This window comes from Taudactylus pleione, unplaced genomic scaffold (assembly GCF_031769625.1).
Source record: "Taudactylus pleione unplaced genomic scaffold, aTauple2 ptg000121l, whole genome shotgun sequence".
NCBI classification, from domain to species: Eukaryota; Metazoa; Chordata; class Amphibia; order Anura; family Myobatrachidae; genus Taudactylus; species Taudactylus pleione.
Window position 1 is genome coordinate 14,709,090 of NW_028284523.1, and position 22,961 is coordinate 14,732,050.

General features: G+C 42.1%; 1 protein-coding gene across 3 annotated transcripts in view; it reads left to right on the forward strand.

The window, feature by feature from the left end:
* CCSER2 (coiled-coil serine rich protein 2) overlaps positions 1 to 22,961 on the forward strand; it is a 172,117-nt gene that overhangs the window by 106,524 nt on the left and 42,632 nt on the right. For all 3 annotated transcript variants that reach the window (XM_088472236.1, XM_088472237.1, XM_088472238.1), the window contains exons 5-8: positions 506 to 647; positions 4,653 to 4,857; positions 10,825 to 10,911; positions 19,698 to 19,784. In XM_088472236.1, coding sequence (XP_088328362.1) covers positions 506 to 647; positions 4,653 to 4,857; positions 10,825 to 10,911; positions 19,698 to 19,784 — 521 coding nt within the window. The remainder of the gene's footprint in view (positions 1 to 505; positions 648 to 4,652; positions 4,858 to 10,824; positions 10,912 to 19,697; positions 19,785 to 22,961) is intronic.

A 22,961-nucleotide genomic window follows, 5' to 3' on the forward strand; every position in this document is an offset into this window, starting at 1 on the left:
CTGTGTTGTTTGGGTAAGTAGCTGAAAGCATATGGGTGGAAAAGCTCAGCACAAGTTGGCTAATCATACCCGTATTACTTCACAAAGTTCTTGATGCTGGTGTGCCTGGTATGCTGTTTTCTTTACTTCCGAGCAGAACGACGTGGATTTTCCTGGCCTTAGACTTTTTTTGTTTTTTCTCTTTTTCCTATGGAGAAAGTGAGATGTTTGCACACAGTGGTAAGAGCTATTTAGTAGCATAGGCGTTCTGGGGATTGTCACAGCTGTTTTACATGTTTAGCACAAAAACATAGCAGCATAAAGCAGTGTTCTGTCTGGGAAGGGCGTTCATGTGTGCTAAAGAAAGATTTCTTAGAAGGAAGGAAAATAACATGGTTACTTTTTATTTAAGTGTACATATAAGAAACAAAATATATCTTTGCAACATATTGATACAATACATATTGTTTAAAAATAATTTTCTAACACAACTTTGGCAGGAAACTGAATTTACTTCTAATTCTAGGTAAAGGTGAAAATATGAGTCATTTTGAAAGAACTGAGCGGAATCTGCGCCAGCAGCAAGTGTTTTGGAAGAGGTCCCCTCCCCGTCTTAATGGGCAAGAGCAATACCACTTGAGCAATCCTGACCACTACCATAATGGCAGGTATGTACTGTTTTAAAAGTTAACTCCTTCCATTCAGAGGATCTGATCAGATTTTATTAAGTATTGTGCAATTTTCATGTAACTTGGACCAGACTAAGACACAGCTGGTCTGAATTTAATTCAGTAGATCTTACTGAGATGTGTGTGGTATGACATTCAGAAAAGGACAAAACCAAAGCATTAACAGATAATACATTTATGGATCCCTTTTATTATAAAATTAGTTTAAATGTAAAGGTATTATTGCATGCAGTAAATTTATACTTGCATTTTGGATGAACTGGTAGGTTTTTATTATTAACCACTCATATATATTTTTTAATCACATTCCATGAATTGTTTTGCTTTTTTATGTATGAATAAAACATTTATTTTTGTTTTTATGTGACATAAAATCTGAATATACTGTACCAAAGTACAGTTGGCTGATTATCTCTGTATTTTAACACTGTGATAAAGTAAACATACATTACTTTTTCTATTAGTATAGCAATTAATGAGAGCATAGTATTGTGGACCGCAATTTCTTTTAACAATTTTTAAAAGACACTGTAAACCATAGTAAAAAAGTGACTATACTAAACATTACAGTAATAATATGGTAGCATTGTTACTTATTCAAAGGTATTCCTAATTATCTTTTTTATGAGACAAAGGTTTCTATACAGAGCAAAAACGGTGGGGAGTCTGTCAAAACCAATTATAACCGCCAACACAGTGGTTTGTATATGACTAGCTAGGAAGTTTCTGTGCAACTCCAGTATGTTTGGAAAGTTCACTCTCCTTTATCATTTGCGATTAGTTTGCATTTTATAATTTAATTTTTTTCCATCTGCACTTGCACACCCTAAGATTGGTCACAACAGCATTTACTTTTTGTTTGTTATACAGTGATGTAACATTGGTGTAACAGGTTTGCATTAATTTTCTAATAAGTGCTAGAAAATAGACAATGTCATTGGTGACTATGGGCAAAGTCCACTTTTTCTACAAAGTTGCATGTTGAGCTGTTTTCTTTAGGTGTCATCAATTGGTTAATATGTTTTCTTATTTGCAGTTGATGTATTATTCTAAACACAGTTCTATTAATACATCAGCATGAAAGAGGACCTGCATAAAATGAGTTGTTATATTGTTGTGTTCTCATACACCTAGCTTCTATACGCCGTATATCGTGAGACGCCCGGCGTGACCGAGACGCTTCCAGAGGAAGTAGTGTGATTTGTTTTTCTTTACATTTTGCATCTTATGCGCATCGCAGCGAAACACCACTCACAGGGTACTAGAGATGCCGGGCTGTGACTACACAGAAATTAGTTTTAAACACGTACAGTCAAAGATGATCCACAACTGAACTTAGCTTCAGAAAAAGCTACGGCCACTACATTGGTTCTCTTCTTACACAGATTCAGACTCGCCACAGATATACAAATATTGCACATCAAAGCCAGTAATGTAGTTTTATCACCCCCAGTTATTTTATTTATGTGAAGATTCACATTTTGGGAGCGAAAGATGCATGGGGCGGCCAAATCGGCTGAGAGTTGGTGCACCGAGAGGGGCTATTTGCAGCGAATTCAGCAGCAGTGTATGAGGACACATCTGTAATGTACAATCAGGAGCATATCCAATTGAGTGCAGGGTTTTGCCTGCAAAATTTTTCAGTACCTCGCGTCCTATTTTGGTTTACAGCGGGTATGTGCGCTCCTAATACCCGAGGCATCCAATGCATGCAAAATCCTGCGGGGGAATAAAAAAGATGCTGCACGGAACACCGAGCACTCACCAATGTGTTCTAGCCGCTCCTTGTCTCTCACTCTCCCTGTAAGAACCCCTGCTGTCTATAAAGTTTGCGGGGAAGGATGCAGGGAGGAGGGGTCTTATGGGAGATGTAGTTCTTGGCAGCTGCTTACACCAACACAAACGGGAGTCACACAAACACACACACCAGGTCTCTCGCACACTCCCACTGTCTCACACACACTCCGCATACACTGGGTCTCATGCACATTTACACTATCTCGCAAACAGCTGCAGAGGAAGACCAGCATGTGGGGGGAAGCAGAGGAGGAAGGTAAGTAATTATGGACTAATTAAGCTAATTGGAAACTTCCAATTGCTTAATTAGTAATTGAACAGAGGGTGTTCAAGGACTCGATGCAAGTCCTGACAATTTTTCCTTAAAATATTGATTTAAGGAAAAATTCTTTAGAGGCGCTCCAAAAAACAAACATTCCTCTCACTCAATTACCAAAAACCTTGCACCTGCTGGGTTTTCCCCACAAGTGCGAGATTTTTGGTATCATGGCATCATACTGCATGACTCCTGTTACTTCACATCTCAGAGTTGCTCTATTGGATTGAGATTTTTTATGATAACTTAACCAGCATGAGACGTGTACTTTGTAACATGGTGTGTTATCGTGCTGTAAACCACCATGAAAAGATGGGCAGACTGTAGGGCCTATTTATAAACAAGTTTCATCATTCACAATGTGTATGATAAATGGTGCTCCAGCCAATCCGCTCCCAACTGTCATTTTTCACACAGATGACAGTTGAGGGCTGATTGGTTGTAGCACCATTATTATATCACTCGAGAATTATAAAACTTGTTGACAAATGATGCCCTGTCTCTAGTAAGATATGCACATAGGGCCTGATTCAGAGCCGCTCGCTCTGAATCAAGGCCGGGCTTTTTTTTTTTGGAGCGGCCTCTTGGCCGCTTGCATAGCTGTGGGTGTCACAGCTATAGCGAGCGGCCATGATGATGGTCGTGATGGTCAAGACCATCGCGACAATCGCGACCATCGGGCTTGCGACGAGACTCTTGTGGCAGGGTCTCGTTCATCGCAAGCCCCAGAGAGCTTTCGGCTCTAACAGAGCCGGAAGCTCTCCACTGCCATCACTTGTGATGTCAGTGGAGCTGCCCCCAGACGGCAGGCGTTCTCATGGGAACGCCTCCATTTGGGCAGCCACTCAAGTCGTGCGCATGCGCTGTGGGCCACCATCGACCCGGTTGCGAGCGCTCAGAGCTTGCGACCGGGTCTGAATCAGGCCTATAGTCAGCAACGATAGTGAGGAAGTCTGTGGCACATAAACAATGCTTAATTGGTATCAATGGGCTAATGTGTGTGCCAAGAAATTATTCCCACCACCATTAGTCAACAACCATCAGCCTGAGTTGCTGCCATATTATTGGCTGATCAGATATTTGCGCTGGCAATCAGGTTTACAGGTACCTAATAAAGTGGCAACTGAGTGTAGCGCACTGTTATTATTAGTACACATATTTGATGTACCCTTCTTTTTCAGGAGTAATTATAAACTAGTATTGTTACTGCTTACTTTAACTGATAAGTTTGATGTGATTTTTATATTTTAATATATTGCCGTATTATTTTATCTATCTAGTATCTATCTGCCGTTGCCTAACATCTAGTGTTTTAACTATTGATCTTTCTCTGAAAGGTTAAGCTTGGAGGTGAGAAGAAATGTTGTTTAAAAACTTCAATATTTCATGTACTGTGCATAGCATGAAAAACCTTGGTGTGTAAATGACTTATGCTGGAAAAGCAACCATTGATCAATGTCTCAATGTTATGTTCGGTTAAACAACATTTATCCTATACTAGATTACTGTCCTGCTCCTATTGAGTATTATCAATGTTTTCAATTTCACTGTTTAATTATAATTGCACTCATCCATGGGTTGGGTGCACCCTGCATATGTGTGACCACCCAACTCATTGCTCTTTAGCCCATTGTCAAATTAACAGTCTTCTATAATATAGACTGATTGATGCAATTTCTTTCTTGTTAACCCCATATAGACATAAAATGTACTGAACATTTTATTTTCTTGGTAATGGAGATATACTGTAATATGCACCATAGAGAATCTTCAATTTATAACAAGGTGCATTATACGGTGGGATCCATACTTACACAGGAAAATGGCCAGAACAGAGAAATGAATAAAATATTAATATTCTTTTATTTCAGGGGATCTACTTACCTAGAGTCTCCAACCGATCATAGAAAGAACTATGGCAGTCCCAGCTTTTACCCACAGTCACCACGATCTACACAGATGATGGGCTTACGAGAAAATACAGTGATGCTTGATGAAATGACTCTCTGTCACATGGTCCAAGACTGCACAACAGTTAAAACACAGCTTTTAAAGTTAAAACGTCTACTGCAACAAGTGAGTTTTTCTCTAACATTGCACACCATGTATATATTTAGTTATATATATTTGTCTGCTGCTTACTTGTCTGCCCTGTGTTTGCAGTAACCATTATATTTAGAAAATGAATTACGACATTTTGCAATCTGCACGGTGGTGTACATGTTTGGGGAATCTCCCTATGTTAAGCAGCACACATTTGGTGAGCAGGAATTATTAAAAAGTATATAGATATAGCAGAATAAATCCTTTATTATATAAGCTCTGCACATATGCTGCCACTCACCTTGCAGCTAAACAAAGTAACATGCTCTGATGACCTTGCATTTTAACTGTACTATCTATTTCTCCTCTATATTCAATCAGAGGTATTCTTAAAAATAATTTTCCATGAGCTTTTCAGACAGATATCACAACTTAAAACAGGGGATGATGTGCCACTGAACTGCTCATGTTCAACACTAATGGATAACGCAGCCACCAGTATATTACAGAGATCTATATCATCACTAAATCGTTGTTTGTCCTTGAACCACTAGATTCATGCCCATGCATTGTTTCTCATTCTCAGCATTTCATTGGTAATTTACAATTTATCAATGTGTTTTCTCTTTGAATTTTTTGTGAATCTTTTTCTTTTATCAACTTTGGCCTCCAAAGCTTTTAAATAAATGCCTGTCAGTCATAGAGAAAAAAAAACACTACATAAATATATACAGAAGAAGCTATGGAAGCATATAGACAGACAACTAGGTGACCATATTAATAAGGATAGGAATAGGGTGTGTGTTTCAACAAAGGACACCACTGAAAGAGGGACTTTCAACCACTTGCCTGGTGTGGTCACATCGGATGCAAGCACGCCAGGCTGAGCTTTACCTGAACTGGTCGCATCTGATGCGCGACCAGTCAGAAAAGCCCAATTGGCGGCTGCCAGAAGATAATATTCTAGCAGGTACCAGTCTCCCGGCCCCTCTGCACACATGGCTTCACCCTCAATTTGTCACTGTGATCGGACAGTCCATCAGCACCCTACAGTGCTGTGGTCACAGTGTTCGGGCACTAGATTTACTTTACATTAATCCCATATGGACCTGCCTCCTCCCTGGAACACTTGAGAGGGGGGCGCCGTAGCACGCACGTGCTCCGGACACCCTGGCTACACGCTACTCCTCTGCCAGGGCCGCCTGCATGCATTTGCCCGCAGGCTAAAAGTTGCCAGCCAGCCCCTGCCCATAATAGCTTGTCTCTGCCCCACAGTTTATCTGATCACTGTGGCCTCAGTGATTGGGCACTTGAAAGACACTCCCCCACCCCAACCCTTTATCTGGTGCTGGCTGCGGCTTTGCCCCCACAATGTCCCGATAGCTGCCCCTCTCCCAGGCATCATCACAGCAAAGAGTTTCGATCATCATCCTACACCATGCTCTATCCTGCCCTTGGAAAAATATGAGACAGTTAAGTGGTTTATGAAATGCCTTAAACCAGAGGTTCCCAAACTCTGTCCTCAAGGCAACCTAACAGTCCAGGTTTTAATGTTAGCCATGCTTGACCACATGTGACTTAATTAGTACCTCAGTCAATTTGATTTGACAAGGTTATGATCGACACTTTCACCCCACTTCTTCATGGGATGCAGTCATAATTCTGACCGTTGGGATTCCGGCGTTCAGAATGCCGACGCCAAGTTCCCGAAACTTATCAGAGTACCGGCGTCGGCATCCTGACCTCCAGGATCCTGACGGAAAGTACTGGGGTTAGGGTTAGACAATAGGGGAAGGGTTAGGTTTAGGCTGCAGGTGGCAGGTTAGGTTTAGGCTGCGGGGAGGTAGGGGGTAGTGTCAGGGGTTCGGTTGGGCTTACTTACATGGAGGGGTCGGGATTGTAACCTGGTCAGGATGCTGGCGTTGGGGTTATGACTGCCAGGATCCCGAGTTCCGGTATCCCGTACCCATCCCCTTCTTCATTGATGGTTTATCCTGCTTACGTGAAAATGTGAAAGACCAAGATTTTGCGAGTTTAGTTGGCTAATTGTGATGGCAGTGTTGGTATATCAGAGGTGGGGGAAGTTATATTTGTAAAAAAAAGTTCTCCTATATCAACATATGTCATTCTTTTAGATTCGTGCAATTTTCAAAACTATTCTGTGGCATATTTGCCGCCTCCTGCATTTGGATGTCAAATTGTGAAATAACTGGATTTCAGTTTCCAGTCCTGCCCCACCCACAAACTTCAGAATTAATTGACAGCTGATGTCCCAGCTCTATGGATGTCCGAATTTTTAAATACAATTCTAAATGGTATTCCACAAAATGAATAAGAAGAATGTTTCCGATAACTTCTACTCCTAGCATGATTACTAAGTTATTATTAATCACAACATTTTCTTTTTAATTATTATTTTGTCATCAAACCAATTTTCAACCAAACACCTGCATTTTCTATAAATATAATCTTCAAAAGTAACTACAAAACTTATCTCAATGAAAATTAAAAAAAGAGAGAAGGTGCTACTGAGGGTGGATCCTCCTTGGCTTGTGGCTTCTTTGTCTTTTCTTGACAGCTGAAGGAAAATGTTGCACAATAAATCAATTAAAAAAAAAAAAAAAAAAGCATTCTTTGTGGCGAGGGTATTTCATTTTCCCGTTAGGCTGTGTTTGATCAATCTCTGAGGCATGCGCAGTGTACGTTAGATGTGTCTAATTTTTATCAGTAGTCCGTTTTATTATATAGATTCCCTTAATTTTTTTGTAAGCATACAAAGCTCTCTGTCATTTTGTCTTTTATATTAAATATTTTGCAATGTCACTGATTGGGTAACGTATATCCACTATCAAGAGGATTGGTATGGTGAGCAAGACCATATTGTATATTAATTTGCGGGTAGGTTAATCCTCTAACATGGTGAACACTACTATTTTAAGATATAGCTGATGATGCAACCAGCCAGGCTGTCCTAGTTAAAGAACAATCTAACTTTTGATTGCAGTTCCATTAACTGACTGCGTGGGATGCAGACGCCTTCAAACCCTGCTTTCAGCACAGAAATAAAAGTGTCATGTAGTTTGCCATGTGCCACACTGCTTTTAAATCTCTGTAATTGTACTGTTGTAGTTGACTCTGTTGTTTGTTTGAATTTGTTATACACAAGAAGGAAAAAAAACAATGTGAAATCAGGAACTCTACGTCAGTAACGAGACGTTTTCTAATTATTTGAAACGTGAGGGATCTAAACAAGATTTTAGAGTTTAGAAATTGCTCTGATCAGCTAACTAATTGTACCTGAGTAGGTTATTTCTCCATATCATATCTATTTTAAACCTCATAATCAAATTTTACTTGTGTTGCTTATATTATGCATTTTTTTTTTTGGAATGTTGATTTCATTAACTATGGGTAAATACAGCAGAAATGCCTAGAATTCCCTTATCAGTGCAAAAAAAACTTTAGGTTTGTTGTCTCGAGGAACATATATTTATCAGTTTATTTATTGAACTACATTTGAAGTCCCAAAACTGCTGCATTAAATAGAGACGTTCAGTCACCATAATTCCATACACGCCATGGGTAGTCAGATTATACTTTTATGCCAATGAGTAAAGTTTGGAAGTTCTTACAGAATGAAGCTCACCATTTGTAAGCTTTACAATAAGAACACGTTCTGTTCTCTCTCATGCAGCCTTATAAAAAGGCTTGAATACAAGTATTTTACTTTTGCTCATAAATTCTTTTAACAAGCAGTAATTGCACAACATTGATAAGTCCCTATTAAACCCCTTTCACACCGACTGAAATATCCCGGGTGGATGCACGTGAGCGCGCATAATCCCGGGAAATTAGTCGGTGTGAACGGATCAACCCGGGTCCAGAGACCAGGGGATCCGACCCTGCTCTATTGCAGGGTTGAAAGCGGGTTGTTCCCGTGTCACCCTGCAATGTAAACGGCGCGGCCCAGCTCACGATGACCCGGGTCGCGCTGCATGCTGCCCGATTGGCCGGCTTCAGTGGCGCTTGGAGATTACATCATCTCCAAGCGGTCACTGCAAGCAGCGCCTGCCCGAGCGACACGAAGCAGCGCATCCCACCTGCTCTCCCTGACTCCGGACCGCTGCAGGATAAGGTAAGTAGGTCACGGAGGGGGGAGGGAGGGGAAAAAGCGATGGTCACCTTCGCCGGGCAGCCGGGTCAGTGCTGACCCGGGTCAGGTGTGAACGGTGCCGACTCGGGCATAGCCCTGGTCGGCGCCGCAGTGTAAAAGGGGGTAGCCCCGGGTCTGATCCGGGTTGGAAACGTGTTCCAAATCCCGGGTCAGACCCAGGGATTTTGGTGTAAAAGGGGTATTATTCAGGTAGAGAAGTATATCCTTTTTTTTTTTTATCCTATTACATGTCTTCTCTAAAGTTGCTATACCTCCCTTTTATTCCTACTATCTAAGATGCACAAAACTTACTCCATCTGAACTACAGTTGTAAAACTCCTTAAATGCTTGCATTAAATAACATATATTAGACCTTTATGGGGGGATTCAATTACCAGCTCAGCCATAATGTGCAGTTTTAGAACAGCACAACGCAGCCAGCAACAATACAAGGCTTTCTTCGCATCCCATACAGGTACTCAGAGCCTACTACATCAGATATTTGCGAAGCCATAGATTAGCATACTTTTTGACCAGTATTCAGTGTAAAGCTACCATAGAGCATTAAAACATTGAAGTTATCATTTTACAGATAGCTGTGTCCTCCTGAGAAAATTTTTCCAGCCGGGTGGCATCAAGAAGTAGCCGGATGGGGCCTTCGCAATAATAAAATGTTTTAACCCCTGACCTTACAATGATTTAAACTTGAGATAACATTTTATATATTAATTATCCTCTTCTTATCAGAGGCCCAGTCTGATTATGATAAAGCTGCAAAGTCTGTAGGATCTGGTCTGTTTTACACAGCTCCCAGATACTGTCCCTACTTGCAGGCTTCCAAAGTGCCGGGTGGTGCACCCGCAAAAAACAGCCTGGGAAGAACACTGGATAAGACAATACAGCATGCATTCTCCTGACAAAACACAGTATATGCTATTGATCACGGTCATTGTGCAAAACACAGTGCATAGTAAAGTCCAAAAATATATTAGTGGGTGTGTGCTAGAGAATGTAGACTGTAAGGTCCAATTGGGCAGGGATTTCTTCCCTGCTGCCCTTTCCCAATCCCCCGCCCCTTACCTTCCACCATCCTCACTTGTGCAGCACTACCTATTCTCACCTTCATATGCTTATTTAGAGACCGGACACCTCTAAGGAAAGCTGCGCACAGACCACCTCTCCCCACCTCATCTCCACCCAACCCCCCCACCCATCCATCAGAGCACAGTGTTAAATCAATTTTCTAGGGATTTCTTTGAATCACTTCCTAAACTGTTTCTATCCCACTTTTTGGGCTGATCATATTCCAACATCAATATCTGTAGTTTGTTGATGCAGTTGATTTTCAGACTTTTCAGAAAATAGCTTTAGTTTGTCTTTGGCACGTGATGCATTATATTCAATCTATGCAGTTGTAGAATGAATGTGGTTAAACTCTATGTGCATAATGGCCGCAGTGTAAGGTAGATTTGTGTGGCCTAATCGGCCATGATCATGTCACTCAGCAGTAAAAATATCAGTCTTGGCTTAAGTTTCATCTGCTAATTTGTCTTATAGATAACTAGGATGTCTTTCTGTCTCCATCAATTACAGCTATAGCAGCATGCACAAGTTAGACAATGTCTAAAATACTGACTATGTAAGATATAAAGTTCAAATGATGAAGTTTGTCAGATAACCTATTACATTATGTTTGTGCATATTGAATCTGTTTCTTCATGTGTCCACAGTAAATTAAACAAATATTAGAAATCTTTGAAGTAAACAGGATCAAACCTACAGCTTTTTTAAATTTATTATTTGTCTGTTCATCCATTAAGCTTTTTATTGTGCTTAATTTTACATAGGAAGAGGACTCTGAATCGCCACTGCAAGATATACAGCTGTCTGTACCTTGTACACCAGAACCACAGGACACCCCTACACTTTGGAAGGTAGATGTTTATAAACACTTGCAATTGCTAACAAACCTATTCAGCTATTATAATACTTAATATTGCACAATACTATATACAGGTGTTTCACTCCCACAATTGTCTTAATACCACCATTATTATTTTAAATGAGGATAAATGAATGTCACAATTAAAATATTTTGAGAACAGAGTAATATGTTATGTAAGGTCACTGCTTTCAAAGAAATATAGAAAAATGAGGTTACTGAAAATCACAAAAAAATAATAAAAAAAACCCTGGATCTCCCCTCTCAAATACAAGGTATTAGATCATGTAGTGAAGTAGCAGCTCTTCAAAGTAATGTCTTGACTTCTTGTCCTTTATTTCGAATAATATGCTGTGTTGTAAAATATCGATGTCTGTAATCAGTCTCTTTTAGAATAGTGGTAGTTTATTACAGTCAAGAGCATTTACATCTGAAAATACATTCCCAAAATGCTTAAATAATAGCTTACCTCGTTGGAATGCTGCCATAATACCGACAGTCGAGGTGCTGGTGCTTAGAATGCCGGCGCCAGAATCCCAACACCTGTCAGAATGCCGGGACCCCGACTGTAAGTACTTGAGTTAGGAGGAGGGTTAGGCACTAGGGGGAGGTTTAGGTTTAGGCACTAGGGCAGCGGTTTTCAACCAGTGTGCCGCAGGCAGTTGTTTATTGTGCCGCCGTTGGAGCTCGCTGTCAGAGGCTCTCAGAGCCGCCGATCAGATTGCTTCAGTGCAGTCAGTGCGGCCCGGGCAGCACTGCCGCTGAGCTCTTCTGGGGAACTCAGGCCCGCCCGGGCCATAACCTCTGTAGGCGCAGCAGCGTGACATCACAGGTCACGCATGCCCGCTCAGCCATCCAGTCATCCCGCCCGCTGCCTGCCTGTTCAGCCAGCCAGTCATCCTGCCCGCTTCGTCCGCCACCTGCCCGCTCAGCTAGCTAGTCATCCCGCCCACTCCACCCGCTTAGCCAGCCAGTCATCCCGTCCGCTCCACCCACCTGCCCGCAGTTTGCTGTGCTGACAGCTCTGCACTGTCAGCTGACGAGTCACAGGTAGATGCCAAAAAAAATTATATTTATTCTTGTGTGAGCCAATGTGACTTGCTGGGTTTTTTTTTTTGAGGAGTGGGGCGCAATGTGGGTTTTTTTCTGTAGACGTCAGCCAGTGTTTTTTTTTGTTTGTTTTTGTGTGGGGAGCAATGTGGTTTATAATTATTCGGTGTGGCCAGCTGATGTAATTATTTTTCCTGTGGGGGGCAATGTTTTTTTTTTTTTTCTGAGGCGTCCAGCCAATGTTATATTTTTCTGTGAGATGCAATGTATGTGTTTTATTTCTCTGGGGTCAATGTATGTGCATTTTACTCCTGTGGAGGCCAATGTATGTGTGTTTTATTTCTCTAGGGCCAATGTACAGTATGTGTGTTTTATTCCTGCAGAGGCCAATGTATGTGTGTTTTATTTCTCTGGGGCCAATGTACAGTATGTGTGTTTTATTCCTGCAGAGGCCAATGTATGTGTGTTTTTGTTTTTTTTTTTATGTGGGAGCCAATATGTATGTTTTTTCATCGGTCGCGAATGCCGGATCGCCGGATGGTGTGTCTTGGCAATTTTAAAAGCTTGCGTTGTGTGTTTCCAGTTGACAAAGGTTGAAAATCACTGCACTAGGGGAAGGTTCGGTTTAGGCAGCGGAGAGAGAGAGGGTTAGGTTTATAGGTAGGAAGAGGGGGAGGATTAGGATACTGACAGACAGGTGTCTGTATCCTAAGCTTGTTGGGATGCCAAAATCAGAATTCTGTCCGCCGGGATCCCGATCTCTGGCGTCCCGTACCCAACCCCCCTTGTTCCCTTTTATATAGCTGAAGTAAATAGATTATGCATACCCTTCAGAGGGTGCTCCATGCAATAATTACATACTGCAATATACTGTCAATACAAATCATTTAGCAGTTCATTTTCTACATATGACATACTTATGTTAGTTACACAGCACCCACGCAGACAAATAAGAATTCTGCCTCAAACTGAAAGTCTGATTGATTGACACATTCCTTGCTAAGACAACCTAAAAGTAACCCTTTACAGTATCTACGTGGCAATATACAACAGCTATTTCAAAGGTAGACATTTTTTTTTTATATATATATATGTCTGCTAATCTGCCTAGAAGAGTATTTAGCAATCTGCTATGAATTATTGTATTAAACATTCCCATGACCATAGTATTTAAACTTCTCTGCCTGCCTTCTGATGTCAAATGGTAGCACAGTGTACTGACCGATTTGTGTAGCAGGTTAGTTTGTTACTGGATGGTTGCACCTTCTCACCTACCTGATTGGAACCCTTTATATATGACCCTTAATATCATAGACCTCTTTAAAGGACTCTGAAAAGTATCCTGTTTGTGCCATCTTGGCCCTGATATATATTGAATTTGAAAATGTCTGGCATAGTTTTGTCAAATGTATTATTATTTATTCTTATGGTGCCAGTAAAGGCTCAGTACGAAGCAGACGGTTATGCGATTGTCAGTCCCGATACTAATACCAAACACATAAAATATAGAAACCATCGCTTGGCTTAAATAAAATGATATAGATAATAAGTACTAACCAGAGAAACTGATGTGGCAATAGATAAAAATTGACAAAATTATTAATAAATACGTTGTATAAAAAAACCAATGTGAAGGAGCTATTGTATAATCAGCATTTATACTGTAAATGGTTAGTGACCCTCCTATGGGACAAATGTTGTAATTAGGACTTGCTCCAGAAGACAACTTTCATATACAGCAGTATTTACCATTTATATTTTATGCAGCGCTGTATATGGTTTGTTAATGAAACACATGGGTCTTTACCCCTTTGGAGATGACAGTCTATTCACACATACATCTGGGTCCAGTTTGTCAAAAGCCTATTAACCTGTATTGAAGGAAACTGTAGCACCCGAAGGGAACCCGCAAAAACATGGGGTGAACATGCACACGCCATACATATAAACCAGCAGTGCTGATCAATGTGCTACCATAGTAATTCATTTTTTTTCTACAGTATGTAATGTGTTTGTGCACCATACATTTGCAGCCAGTATATACGATTTTAAGGAAGATAGCTAAGGATTGGCTAGTGTTTTTACATTTGTGTTGAAAGCTTTATTATGTTGTTTTGTGTATTTGACAAGTGAGTTTGCACAGATTTCAGTCATCCATGCCCGCCTGTAAATTATTTGGAAGCTAAGGGCTAGCAAATAGTTATTTTGGTAGAAAATACTTTATGTACAAAAACGTAATCTAGTAGCTAACCTGGTGTCTTTCAAGATTAATTGGATTTTTGTCTCCTTCTTCAATGTGTCTCCGAATGCAATCGCAAGGGATATAAACATATTACATTTTGTAAAACACTGTGGATGTATTTCGTTAAAGGCATGCTTGATATGAGGAGACTGTTGCACTTAGTTTGTTTCTGGTTTATTCTTTTCTACTAAAGATTAATGTTGGGGAAAGGACAAGCTATGTGCAGTATAATTAGACTTGTCTTGGCATGAAAGACTAGATCTATTTAAAGAGAAATAGCATGTTAAGCTAAATGTCTAGCACATGTCCTTGTTCCATTGCCCTATAATAAATAGTCATTTAGTTGGAGGTACCACAACTTCTAGATTCAGAGTGAAAATATCAGAAATCACACCATAGAGGAAACAATTCCTCACTACTTAGTACTGACAGATTGAATAAAAATCACAGAGCAGTAAAGCAGGACAATATGTAATTATTTACTATTGCAGTTTTCTAACCATGGCTTTATTGCCGGTTACAGCTGTATGAACAAATTCCTTTTCAGTAACCATTTTTTTTTCTTATTTGTTTCTCCAGAATTTTAAAGGAGCTATATAAATGACCAGTAATTATTTGTTTTCATGAGGTTTATATATTTCAAGTAATCCATTTCTTTTAAGTTTTTTTTTTTTTGTTCTAGTTATTTATGTATTTGTTCATGGAAAGTGATAAGTATGCAGGATTTAGTAGCCAAGCAGAGCCTCACAAGAAACAATTATTCACAACCATAATAGCCATCTATAATATAAGTTATAACCATCCTAAAGTGGCTGCTAGGACTGACATACAGTGTGGACACACCCCTCTCCTCACAGCCACTGAATGTGAACAGTGAGTGCTGAATAGAGGAGCACACTAGCCCCCACAGCCTCCCATATACACCGCCAGAGCCCGGCAAACGAGGTACAGCAACTCTTAGCTGCCCTCTCAAGTTGAGACGCCAAGGAATTGAAAGGTCCACTTACTCCCCATGGGCTACATTTCTGTCAGGCAGGCTAATACAGGGTTCCAGGAGGCCGTACACAGAATTTAGCTGCCCATGAATGTGTTACAGATTTTGCACAGAATAGAGCCCGGCCCAGCTAACCTAAATTCAGACCACCACCCCTACCTCCCTCTGGCTTCCCTCTTTTGCAGGATCCTGTTGTGACTGGTAGCTGTGAACATGCTCCTTACTGATGATGATAGTGGGGAGAGGGTTTTTAGATCCTAGAGATGTCCCATATCTTACTGAGGGGCAGTGTTGGAACATACATTATTTTATTTTTCTGAATTCGTCTGGGGCCACATGCATTACTGAGAGAGGAGTGATCTGGGAGTATGTATATGGCTTTAATCAGAAAGTTTATTTTACATACTAACAGGGATATATAGGTAGAGATGGCGAGGGTACATAGTTACAGCTTGGTAAATAATAACGGGTATATATTGATACAGATGAAGAGTACATAGTAACAGGGGTATGCAGGTACAGGAGGCAGGTTAAGGGAAAAGGGAGTATATAAGAGGGTTACTCTGAGCCAGAGGTAGTAGATGTTATCCGTCAAAAGGTTTACACCGCTGCAGTTTGACTAGCACATGCACAGTGCCTAAAGATGCCCAAGACACAACCAACTACTTTATCTTTAATATATGATATGTACGGATCGGGATTGATATGCCAGCGGTTCAAATCCCGACAGTGGATGTCCAACATGAGGAGATCCCGACCGGGGTAGGTAAGTATATTAACCCTCCCTTGTCCCCCCTAACATCTCCCCTTAGTGCCTAATCCTAACCTCCCCGCCAGGGGTGCCTAATCCTAACCCCCCCTCCCTGCACCCTAAACCTAACCCTCCCGGGGGGGTGCCTAAGCCTAACCTCTGATGGTACCTAACCCTAATCCCCCCCCCCCCCCCTCCAAACATAACGCTAACCCCGCTGGACTCCCTAATACTAAACCCCCCCTCGGCATTCAGGCATCGGGATTATCATAGGTGTCAGTATTTAGACGACTATGGCCCTCATTCAGAGCCGTACGCTCTGAGCAGAGCGCACGCTCTGAATGAGGGCCGGCCTCCATTTTCATGGAGCGTCCTCCTGGACGCTCGTATAGCTGTGGGTCACCACCCACAGGCTATACGAGCGTGCATTGTGATGGTCGCGATGGTCGAGACCATCGCGACCATCGAATTTGCGAGCCGGAGCCTACGGTTGAGGTTTTCAACCGCAAGCTCCGGAGTGATTTTGGCTCTATCAGAGCCAAAATCACTCCCACTGACATCACTAGTGATGTCAGTGGGCCGGCTTCTGACGGGAGGCGTTCCCGTGGGAACGCCCCCGTCAGGGAGGCACGCCCACCAAAGGGGGCGTGCTGTCAATCAACATTGACAGCACGCCCCCTTTGATCGGACACAACGAGCGAAGGACTTTCCTTCGCTCGTCGCGTCTGGCGCATGCGCACGACGGAGCTCCCTCCGTCGTGCGCATGCACAGTGCATAACATTGACCCACTTGCGAGCGGACAGCCGCTCGCGAGTGGGTCTGAATCAGGCCCTATGTTACATCTCTTGCCGGGATTCCACTGTCGTCATTGAGACCGGCAGTCATCACTACATCCCAATATGTACACATGGAACCAGCTGAGGTTTTAAGCATTTTAAAGGAAACCATATTTCAGATTCTTCTAGTTGTCGCAGTAGTGATAAATTGTTTTCCAACAACGGATGATTAAGTGATCGATGTTGGATAGTCACATTTCCAAATAAGCTCATTGACATCAGCATTTATGTGAGTGTTAGTCTTCCTAGTTGAATATAAAAACAATCCAAGATGTAACCAAAGATTGTGTTTAAAACTAAAGAAAACTGTAAAGGTATGTAATTGCCAAAGAGAAATGGTACAGACTTGCCAAAGTTAAATGGATATGCGCTTATGTAATAAATATTATTTAGACCGTATAAAAATATACTAATATGTATGAAAAATATCACATTTGTGATAAATAAATAAATCTTGAGGGACAAAAATTCCCAAAGTATATAGAATCTCTCTATATCAATGAATCATAGATTTTTGACAATCTTTTGGGATGGAACTCCAGAATCCCACAGAGGCTCAATCACTGGACAAAATAATGGATGTATTTCTGTTCAAACTCTAAAGGTGCATATCCACTAGCAGATAGTGGAACGACAGTACGATTACAACTTCGTAATCGTATAGTCATTCCTCTTCCCCTGCAGTGCCTACACTGAACGTTATGTTGTTCAGTGTAGACACCCTCCCTCATCCCTGAACATGGTCAATCTGTCATAATCAGCAGATTTACCAGCATGTTCAGGCGATGATTGATGTCGAAAACCACCAACGTGAGCTCACATCACTGTTCGTTTTCAACATTTTCATGCCCGATTCATGCACGATTAATGAGCAATTGCACGATTACAATGTCGTAATCGTGCATTCGCTCATTAATATCTGCTAGTGGATACGCGACTTAAAGCAATTTATTTATATAAACAATGTCCAATCAAGGATAATTAATCATAATCTGTTTTATCAATGTTATTAGTATTTTCAGATTTTAAAAATGTTTTATTTCAGTATAAAAACCCAATTTAAACATTTAGGTAGCATACATAGCAGGTTCAGTAATATCAGTGATTAATTGTATTTATCTTGGACATATTAGCAGAGTATAAACACACTAATTACTTCATGTATATTATTCAGCTCAAATAACCATGCCCTTTGATATATATCATGCCAAATAGGCACTTTCTTGGCTTAAGGAAATACTAAATTCTTTAGGCATGTGCCATAAAGTTGACTTTTTACAGCTATATTTTTCCAACCAGGGATAAGTGAATAAGAAATGGGAAATGCTTTTTCCCAGTCACTCTAAACAACTTCACCTGTCACTGCCCTGCATGCCAGTTCCATGTAGTTGTTGACTTGCACACTATGGACCTTATTCAGAGTCGGTCGCGAGCGCCGATGCGCTCGTAACCGACTCGATGGTTAGGCCTGTGCACGCAAGCCCTGGAGCGACAGAGAGTCTGTCGCTCCAGAGCTCGCTACCAAAGGAACGGCTGTCGATGTTGATCGATAGCTGCCCCCGTTTAGTAGGCGGGCCGGGGGGGTGGTTTCCAAAACGGAGGCGTTCCTTTACGAACACCTACCGTTTCTGGGCGGCCGCACTGACATCATCAGTGATGTCAGTGGGGAGCTTCCTGCTTCATCAGAGCAGAAAGCTCCCTGGGGCTTACGAGTGCCCATACCCAACCTTAGGTTCTGGTCGTAAGCCCCGATGGTCATCGCGACCATCAACCTAGTCGGTCGTTAAACTGTGGGTGGTAACCCACAGCTTAACGATCGACAAGGAGGCGGCCGTTCAGGATGCAAGCGGCCGTCCTGATTCAGTGCGACCACTTGCATCTCACGACCGCCTCTGAATGAGGGCCTATATACCAAAGGAAGTATTTTTGTTGGAATTCATGTCACTTATGTAAATTGATAAGGTAAGTAAATAAGATGGAATAACAAATTGCTAATCCGCCTTGGATACAAGCTTTCATATAGTCTGTTATGCAAATATTCCTCTAGGTCTAGGCACATAATCCAAATAGTTTTAAGCAACATTTAAATACAAGACCATTTTACAGACAGTTGGAAATCTGATATTCGGACCTTCAGAAATCTCACCCATTATCAGTTCTATAGATGTCACTTTCCAGTCTTTAATAGTTATTTTGAACAGAACACTAATGCTGGGTACACACTAGACAATATGTGGATCGGACGACCTATCGTCCACATCGGCCAGTGTGTACCCGCTCGTCGTCAGCGACAACGCCCGTCGCTCCTGCATACATTGCAAAAATCCAAGATTTCAACAGAGATTATTTTCTTTTTATTGTTGGTTTTGTTGTGTTAATGTAATTTGTCAAGTTTTGATCTTCAGTGAAGTTTTGTAGTATTGTTCAACTAGGTAGATCAGTAGAGGGCAATAAGCGGCCCTCTAGCTACTGTTGATCTACATATCCCAGCATGCCCTGACACAGTTTTAGCATGCCCTGATAACGATACTGAGGCAGGGCACGCTTGGGATGTGTAGCCCCACAGCAGCTACAAAATGACACTGAAATATCACGCAAGTATACCCAGACCATCTGAAAATGTATTATTTTTATGCAAATATTTTTGTATGTGGCATTTGTTTTCCTGTTTATGACAAAGCAGGTTTTCCTCCCTTTATACTGAAGATCTACTAGTTATTATGAAATAGCAACAATAAATTGTTGAAGTACATATAATGCAAAAGAAAACAAAATAACTTTGTTTTATTTTTAGGTTGTGTATTATTTCTTGGTGGGCAAGTTTGGATTAATATTTCTATGCTAAAACAAACACCACACCATTTAATTGACCTTAAAATTATTTTTGTGAATTTTTACCTTAAGACCGAAGACCTGTTGATAGAGATCCAGCAGCTTAAAGAAGAGTCCAAGAAGAAAGATGAGACCATTAAGCAGTTAGAAGAGCAACTGGTGAGCAACCTAGATTACTTTAGCCATTTCTTTTTAGGTTTTGCGGATTGCTTATGCCTCACTATTTTACTATCCTTTTTAATGGAGAGAGAATATTTACCAATTTAAATCTTGAAAACATTATTAGTTTATTCTATAGGGTCCACTGAATCTACCTTGGGAGTAAGTAGTTGGAGAGATCCATTGCACCAAACAGCTACAGCTTTAAAGCTCCCAGCATGCACTGGTCCTCCTCCCTATATACCCCGCCTCCAGCCACAGGCATTCAGTTTTTTTGTTTGGTGCGCTGCAAGTTTTCAGACGCACCTGTTTAACAGCGGGACTGCCTAGGCTTTTTTGCTTTTATGATTTACCTTTAGTTTTTTGAACTTCTGAGTTGAGCAGTATGAAGCGCCGAGTAAGGCGCAGGTACTGCGACTCCTTCAGCCGATGCCGTAACGCTGGGCCTCAGCGAGGCTTGGCTAGCAGCGTCGCTGGGGTCCGGACTGCGAACGGATTCACTGAGATGACAGGTAAGCGATTCCTCATAAGGCGATGCAGTCCAAGCCTCCGGTGTAGGAGATGCAACAGAAACTGCTGCGGGTGAAGGTCTCGTGTAACGTGTATTCACTAAGATGGTTGAGGCCATATCATCTGTCGCCGGGGTTGGGTAGTAGACGCACTAGAGTGCACTAGTTAACGTCTACTACTGTGAGGCCAGCGTAACTGTGCAGTCAACATCGCAACTTAGGGGAGATAAGCGCTCCCCCGGCCGCTCCTCCCCCGACACAACTTCCGGTTACGGATTCCCGCCTCTGGGTTGATAATTCTGACCATCTCGTCTGTGAGACGCACACAGTACACAGTTGTGCGTACTGCTGCAGGTTGGTTGTCTCAGAGGTCTAGTCTGTCTCCCTGTATAGCTCTACTCTGGGTCTGGTTTATAACGCTCTATATCCTGCCAATACCCTGGCGGGGATGGTCAGTTGATTCAGAGTCAATTTGCAATAGCAATCTTTGTATTTATGCATTGTATGTGACTTTCATGCTAGCTGCTGTATATATACTGTCTTCTGTTTTTTCAGTCTGTCAGTTATACCTATCACTGTGTTTCTCCTCATCCCTCTGAAAAGGTGTGTGGGGTTTTTCATATGTGAAGTGGGTCACATTGCATTTGTACTGTATACCTTATATGTATACCTTATACCGATCACACATTTGTCATGTCTGAGGGTAAAGGTGAGAAGGGTGAGCCTCCGGTGCTCAAGTCATGTAAATCCTGTTTGGCAGGCCTGTCTGAACAGGATTTTGCGCAAGATGGGTGGTGTAGTGCCTGTTGTAAACAGCCACCTTTCCTATCTGCTACATTTACACGAGCCATCTTGGGTGGCGTCTTGGTAGCAGGTTTTGTCGCATATAGCGGACAAGGTCACAGCGTCGCGTGCTCCTGCCACGATATTGCCTCCTACTGTGGGATAACCACAGCAGTTGCATCCTTTTATGTTCATGTCCCCTTTGAACCCCTGTTTTTTTGATTCTTCTACTCACTCTAGTCTGAGTATGCTGCCGTCTATAGCCCCTCATCAGGGGGTACAGGCGAATAGACCAGTGGCAGTAAAGAAGCAGGGGCATAAGAGAGGTTCTCTTAAGACATTGCCTCAGGATTCTGACTCAACCGCCTCATCACACTCTTATACTCAGAGTTCTGGGTCTTACTCAGTGGAAGAAGACCATCCTCTGGATGTCCTCTTTCTGGTGAGAGCGGTTAGATCTGTCCTCAGTATAGAGGAAGAGGAGGTGCCGCCGAAAACTAAAACTCTGGTCTTTAGGTATCAGAAGGTGGCTAGAGATTATTTTCCTCAGTCTGAGCAAATGACGAATCTCATGTCTGAAGCATGGTCTACTCAAATAAGCATTTCCATACTACAAGGAATTTAACCTCTCAATATCCATTTGCTCAAGGTGAATGTCACAAATGGGAAGTTCCTCCATCAGTAGATGCTCATGTGACTAGATTGATCAAGAACTCTACGTTAGCCATTCCTGCGGCATCCTCTTTTAAGGAGGTTACAGATGGAAAACTTGATGACTATTTAAAATCAGTGTTTTCATTATCTGGAGTTATTACCAGGCCAGCTATGGCTGTAGCCTGGGTAGCCAATGCTATGGAAAAATGGATGAAGTCTCTGGAGGATAGCATGCCTAATGCTACCAGAGAACCGCTGTCTTCCCACTGTTAGGTACGAGAAGCAGCTATATATATGGGGTAAGCGGTCATTGATGCAGGTATCTCAGCTTCTAGGTTATCGGCAGCATCAGCCGCAGCTCGAAGAACCCTTTGACTAAAAACCTGGAAGGCGGATACAGGTTCCAAGAAAGCTCTGGAATCCTTGCCTTTTGTGGGGAAGGTACTGTTTGGACCAGAGCTGGATGACATTGTGTCTTTTCTGGCGACATCTAAATCTGCGGAATTGCCATCTACGACTACCCCTTAGTATAGGCAGTTGTCAGTTCGGTCGGTCCTTTCGCCCACAGGGTAGGGCAAAGGGACAGTCTTCCTCTAGACAGGATAATTCCCACAGGGGATGGCAGACCAAGAAATCCTGGTCAACCAAGCATCCTGCTTCCAAGCTGGACAGTAAGCCCACTGTCTGATAGGGCGGGCCTCCCCTGGGGGGTTTCGGGGTTGGAGGCCGACGCCTACAGTTTTCTCAGGCCTGGCATCAGACCACGACAGATGCCTGGGTTCCGAGCGGTGGTCTCTCAAGGTTACGCCATCACGTTCCTGAGACATCCCCCTTAAAGGTTTGTTGGGACAACCCTGTCTTTAGACCCGGTCAGGTCTTCGGCCTTCCGGGAGACTATTGGAGTCCTCCTGAGGTCAGGAGTCATGATACCCGTTCCTGTGACGCAACAGGGAAGGGGTTATTAATCAAATTTGTTTTTAATCAGAAACCAAATGGGTCACATCGCCCTATGCTGAATCTGAAGTCTCAACAGATTCATCCATGTGCCCAAATTCCGTATGGAAACCCTACGGTCAGTTATGCTGGCAATGGAACCTGGAGATTTTATGGTCTAGCAATGCATAATTGGTAGCTGCTCAATCACCTTAGTAATATCACTCAGGTGCATGAAAGGGAGGGGGGTAAGTCTATACAAGAAACCAAAAAGGTTTCCCCCATCACTCAGTATGAT